The sequence below is a fragment of the Mytilus galloprovincialis genome, chromosome 13 (genome assembly GCF_965363235.1).
Source record: "Mytilus galloprovincialis chromosome 13, xbMytGall1.hap1.1, whole genome shotgun sequence".
NCBI lineage: Eukaryota > Metazoa > Mollusca > Bivalvia > Mytilida > Mytilidae > Mytilus > Mytilus galloprovincialis.
In genome coordinates this window covers 39,483,132-39,489,414 of record NC_134850.1, presented here as the reverse complement: position 1 = coordinate 39,489,414, position 6,283 = coordinate 39,483,132, and the positions used below count along the sequence as shown (strand labels likewise).

Sequence of the window (6,283 nt, the reverse complement as noted above, 5' to 3'; positions counted from 1 at the left end):
TACAAATCTTGGAGACAAAAACCAAACAATGTAAGGCACAGATAACATGTGTAACTCCTTTGCCAACATCTTATTCCAATTGTTTGGCCAAATACATTGGTCCAATATCCAATACTTGTATATTTCAGAGTTATTGTAAAAAGTAATTTAGTGAGCAGGATATTAAATAAAATAAAACTTTATCATTAAATCCCTTCAAAATTAAGAGGCTAAGATTTAGAGGTACCTTATACTTTGAGGATATAGGAAATGGGATAATAGTTGGAAGGCGTAATAGTTAACAGTATTACATTGAAACATATGAATAATTATTTAATACATTTGAAATGCCTTTAACACATCGAAACTGATCATCATACAAATATTTAATTTCAGTTCATTGATAGGGACATGTAAATCGTACTTTCTTTTCTGATTTCACATGATATTCATATATTATCTATTGAATATTTAAGTAGCTTTTTTACTAGCCTAACTAGTACACATTTTTGTTTAGTGGCCAGCTGTTTCTTGTCAAAATATGCATAACCTAGCTTTATTTTCAAATTTAGGTATAGAAAATAAGCTGGAAATTGGAAATGGGGATACAGCACCTGTGACCATTAGGTCAGTATGTTTCAAGTTATTTATAGCTATATACGACAAGGGATATGTTTTGCAATGAATGCAGATTTTTTTGTTGATAAACAGAATAATTATAAAATGAATTGCTTGTTCATGGTCTCATTGTAGTGTATATGTGCTTTGGAATATATTATATATAATAAATCTACAAATAAGATTTTAAATTATCATCCTTGTTTTACATGGACAGGTTTATTTGTCATATAGTCAATTACTAGATTACTCAAATATGAGAAGAAGAAAAAAGGTATGGTCCCATAATTTATTTTCTGAAAGAATTCTAAACAAATAAAATAAAATAAGATCTAGAGATCTTGTTCGTATTTTAATAATACTCAGAATATGTTTTTCCACTTTACCTACATTTTCCTACCAATCTATCATGATTTCAATGAAACTAGTTTAGGCTTCTTACAATATCTTTATTTCTTATTGATATATTTAAAGATACAAAATAAATAAACTTGAAGCAAGAAGGGGATATGTGGTAGATCTCAGGATAGATATATGTCTTCCAATGGATAATCAAGTGTTTTGTATCCCAGAAAATGGTCTTCAGATTTTAAACCAGCATGAAATTCCTGTCTGCTCCAGAACTGTCACAGGCACAGGTATTAGCAGCTTTATGACAAGTTGATTAACATGCAAAAGGCTAAAAATTTAAATGTAGAACAACTCATTATAATTAATTTTTTTTTTATAATGATACAGTATTTGAATACCGCAATAATATTCAGAAATCATGCTGTTGTTGACAAGTTCATCAGTGTTAAAGGTTTTCTGTTAAGTTTAAGGGTTACTAGATGAATTTTGTTTTATGCTGTATAATATAAGAATACACTTATATATAAATTGTCTTTTATGAGGTTTATGTGTTGTGTTATTTACTTTAATAAAAAAAAAAATATATTCGCTGAGCCAAATGGTCCTGCTAGGTAAACCACGTTTTTTTTCAAAGTAAATAGCACAAAATATTTAAAAAAAAATAGTTTATTAAATGTAATTTTTAAAATGATAAGAGCAATAAAAGTGATATTTTATGACTAAAAAGCCTGGTTAAGAAGTACTTGAGGAGCTTTGAGTAATCAACATGACTTTATCCCCAACAGTGACCCCCGAAAATTGAAAAAAAAAAAAATGAAAATATCAGCATGCAACAGTTAAAAATTGAAACAAAGTTCACAACAGAAATGGGTTATTACTCTAAGCTTAGTATAATGTTGACATAATTATTATATGCTAATGATATTGATAATACTTTATATATTTATTAGATTTCTCTGTCAAGGGTTGGTTAGATGAAGTGAACCTAGATATTAATCAAGGATTGAAAGATTTTGCTGTAATATTCATCCTTGACCAGTTACACCTTTCTGATTTGTTCAGTGGTCCAAAGTGTGATGTTGAAAGAGCTCCTTATTCACCTAGTGTTCAGGGATGGAACAGTGGTATGTTTATAACCCATGACGGTGAAAATTTAATTTGTTTGCATTACCATGGAAATGCACACTCATTGTTATCTTAAAGCCAAAGCTGAAGATAATATTATTATATATATCATTTGAAATTTAAGCAAACCCTATTTTATCTAATTTTATGATAAATTGAAGTTTGAACTTGTTACTTTAGTTGACTAGTATACAATAGAAATCTGGTTTCTTAATCAACCTTTAGCACAACTTTTGTTTTTGAAATTATTTTCAGGTAATAAAACAGCAAATACAATCACTAAGCATGTGCACTCTTGTTTTATCATGTGAAGTTTATGCAATACTTGTAGTAAAACTTTATATGTAGGACTATGAGCATAAAATTAATGGTCATTTCAGGATGTGCACTATTGTTATACTATTGTAATATGCATGCATGAATTTGTGTTCATCAGGTTAGTCACTCAATCGTAAAAAGCAAAATAGTTTCATACCAAATTAAAAGGTTGAAACCATTTTCAGTTGTATTCAAACACTTTTTCATTAATACAATAAAAAGAAATATGATGATTTCCACCCATATGTAATGTTTATGGAATTCCAAAATTGGCATCCACTAGTTTTGGGATTAAACTTTGTTTAGGCTCAATTTCAGTCGAAGTACCATTCACAGCACTGGATTTTTAAAAAAAGAAATTGTGATTTTAATGTTCCAAAATTTAGCTTAAAAGGAAATAAAACCATTTCCAAATATTCTTTTTTAATTTTAGGATGTCCATTGAGTATGTTTAATCGTCCAGATTTGGGAGACCAAATAGCTTGCCACATTACAGAATCCTGCACTGGAATTGATTGCTGTGCCAATATCCCTTCCTTTGGACTGACAATTAGGCCATTCTTTGTGTTGGATCCTTGTGACTACAAGATAACATATGGAATCAATACAGAAAATTTTACTAAATCCCTGGTTAACTACGAATGGGGTAGGTCATACAGGTTTAATTAAGATTGAAATATATTTATTACATATTTTTGAATATTTTTATGTCCCATTTATGGGCATTATGATTTCTGGTCTGTGTGTCTGTTCGTTGGTTTGTTGGTTCGTATGTTCTTTCTTCCTTCATTCATTCTTTTGTTTGTAGGTCTGTCTGTCTGTCCTGATTCAGGTTAAAGATTTTGGTCGAGTTAGATCTTGATGAAGTTGAAGTCCAATCAATCCGAAACTTAGTAAACATGTTCCTTAAGATATGATCTTTCTAATTTTAATGCCAAATTAGGGTTTTTACCCCATTTTCACAGTCCACTGAACATAGAAAATGGTAGTGCGGATGGGGCATCCGTGTACTAGGGACACATTCTTGTTTATGTCAAATCATAATGTCAGATTGAAACTAGAAAACCAAATGAACCTAGGATGAAGAAAAATTAATCAAAATTACTAGCTTATCTTGTTTATACTAAAATGCTAAAATGTCCAGCAGCAACATTTGATCTCAAATGAGATAGAGATAGAAGAGAGTGTAAACATTGATTTTTTTTTTGCTGAACAGTAACAAAAATTGTATGCATCTTGTATTAAATTTTTATGAAGATAAATCAATTTTGTAACTTTAAAGAATAGTATAGCCTAGACCTTGTGTTTTACAAAGCCTTGATTCTATATTCATATTATTTTTTTTTTTATTTTGTAGGAAAGACGGAAAGAATATCCCTAGCACAAGATGTAGTTGTATTTGAGTAAGTGATGACAGTGTATATAATTAATATATCAAATAACTGATATTAGGTGTTTTTGACTTTATATAAATAATGATGTCATATAAAATTCATCTGATTTCGAGAAAAAATTTGAAAATGCAATGTTACATAGCTATATAAAGAAAATTGTACTATTTTATGAAATTGTTTGAATAACAGTGGATTTCTTTGAGATTCTGTAGTTATAATGTATAAGTAGAAGTGTTCTAACTACCGATTCTGTTTTAAAAATATCAGACCTTATTTTAAGCTGTAAAAGTTTGATTGTAACTGCTTCATTAATTAACCACATCTTATTTATAGGTTTTCTATGAAAAAGCCACCAAATTCAAAGAAATTTGTTCTGGATGTTGCTGTAAAAGTCTGCTTGTATGACAAAGATAACTGTGTCCCAGATATAAAAGTGTTTGATAAAACAGAGATTCCTCAAGTTATTTGTGACATTGAAACTGTTATTGATCTGAAAGGTATATGTTTACTACTTTATATGCATATAAATGAAGGAACAAATAGATAAATACATTAAAACCTGCCAGCAATGGGACCATAAAAAGGGGCCAGTTTATTCAGGTTGCTGTTTTGGCGGGAAGTTAATGACTTGGGACATCTGATATTCTATATAGATATAAGAAGATGTGGTATGAGTTCCAATGATACAACTCTCCATCCAAGTCACAATTTGTAAAAGAATAACCATTTTAAGTCAAAGTACAGTCTTCAATATGGTACCTTGACTCACATCAAACAGCAAGCTATAAAGGGCCCCAAAAATGACTAGTGTAAAACCAATCAAATGGGGAAACCAACTGTCTAATCTATGTAATAATCGAGAAACAGTTATGAACCACATCAACAAACGATAACTACAAAACATCAGGTTCCTGACTTAGAACAGGTGCTCGCAAATGCAGCAAGTTAAAACGTTTTAATAGGTACCAACCTTCACCCTTACCGAAACAATAGTATAACATCACAACACAGAAAGACACATTATGAAATATCAATTGATATGGCTTAACTCAATGAAAAGACAAATTAACACAAGTGAATATACACTAAACAAATAAATTTAATCTATGACACAATGTAAGTACAAAATGAATAAGATAAGGGGTCAATAAATAAAGGCAACAGTAGTTTACCACTGTGAGATGTTAAATGATTTTAGAAAGTCTACCATAACCTGGAAAAATGGAGAATATGTCTTGTTGTAAATACAATGCAGACTTTCCTAATTCCTTAACATAGGCCATGGTTGAACATTATTTGATATCAAGATTAAATGTCAGTATTAATGACTTTATAAATTGATTGTTTCTTTGTATTTCTAAGGCCTATTGTCTTATTTTTTAAATCAAGAAAAGTGGTTTTCCGTCTTCAACAGTATTTTGAAAACTTTTATAGATTTTTTATAATGAGTTTTAACAGTGCTTAAATATATGTTCTTTGTAATATTGTATTGGCAATCCTACCACATCTTCAATATTTCATATTTTAAAAAAAATTGAACATTCAAAATTTTAACTCCCTTGCATAAATTAAGGTTTTCACTTTTTTGTTTTTTGACATCCAGATTCTGGCTTTAAGAAAATTTAGAAATTAGGAATTTTATATGCAAATTAGTAGACATTGTTTTTGTCTTTTTCTAGATTTTTCATTAACCAATTGGGCAGACAATTTAGGAGTTGATATAGCTGGTCAGATGGAGCCAGCAATCATTAGAATTTTGCTACAACAGCTTGGATTGGACACTCTGATAAAGTCTTCACCATGTAGTCATAGACATGATTTATATAATTCTTCTTCATCAGATGGGTGGGAAAATGGTATTCATTGTTATTGAAAGCATTGAAAATGTGTAACACAATAGATTTATTTAAATATTTTTTAACAGCCATGCTAGATCTATGTGACAAATCCAGATTTGAACATATGTCATGAAAATAATTAAGTGTTTCTATGACTTGCAAAAACTATCACCATTTAAATCATCAACAGCCAACTTTTGAATGTTATTTGTCTTTAAATTAAGAAAATGTTCGGTGAAAAAACTTCTTTATTTTAGATATACACTTGCCTACAGTTCCTTTGTAAATTAAAATTTACATTAAATCAACATTTATAAATTAATGTGGAAAATGTGATTTATCAAATTTAAGCAGTTGATAAGAATAATGAAAGTGATTTATCAGTGTCTTATGTAACCCATTGAATAAAATTTGGTTTAAGATATTGATAGAGTTGATTCCCACACTTTTTCGAAATGCTATTATTCCTGTTCTTGCATTAGGCAAATGAGATTATTGATACATTACCAGTATGATGGACAGCTGCCAGGATTTTCTTACAATAACTCTCAAAGGTGTAAGTAGGGATTGGATTAAACTCTGGTGTTGATGTCATAATACTTTTCTGGTATTGAGGTCAAGAATTTGTGTATTCAATCTAATACATATCTAACTGAAAGG

At 29.6% G+C, this 6,283-nt stretch overlaps 1 protein-coding gene across 1 annotated transcript; it reads left to right on the top strand.

The window, feature by feature from the left end:
• The first annotated feature begins 1,141 nt into the window (after positions 1 to 1,141).
• LOC143057525 (uncharacterized) lies at positions 1,142 to 5,658 on the top strand. Its single transcript, XM_076230837.1, has 6 exons — positions 1,142 to 1,235; positions 1,899 to 2,072; positions 2,825 to 3,037; positions 3,749 to 3,794; positions 4,119 to 4,282; positions 5,465 to 5,658. The coding sequence occupies exons 1-6, from the start codon at positions 1,142 to 1,144 to the stop codon at positions 5,656 to 5,658; spliced, it is 885 nt and encodes a 294-aa protein (XP_076086952.1).
• Positions 5,659 to 6,283: the final 625 nt, after the last annotated feature.

Excerpts from the sequence above, each read along its gene's own strand:
- LOC143057525 (XM_076230837.1), top strand. The coding sequence starts at position 1,142 with ATGGATAATCAAGTGTTTTGTATCCCAGAAAATGGTCTTCAGATTTTA. Across the intron at positions 1,236-1,898 it reads CAGAACTGTCACAGGCACAG|ATTTCTCTGTCAAGGGTTGG; the intron begins GTATTAGCAGCT and ends TATATTTATTAG. Across the intron at positions 3,038-3,748 it reads CCTGGTTAACTACGAATGGG|GAAAGACGGAAAGAATATCC; the intron begins GTAGGTCATACA and ends TTTATTTTGTAG.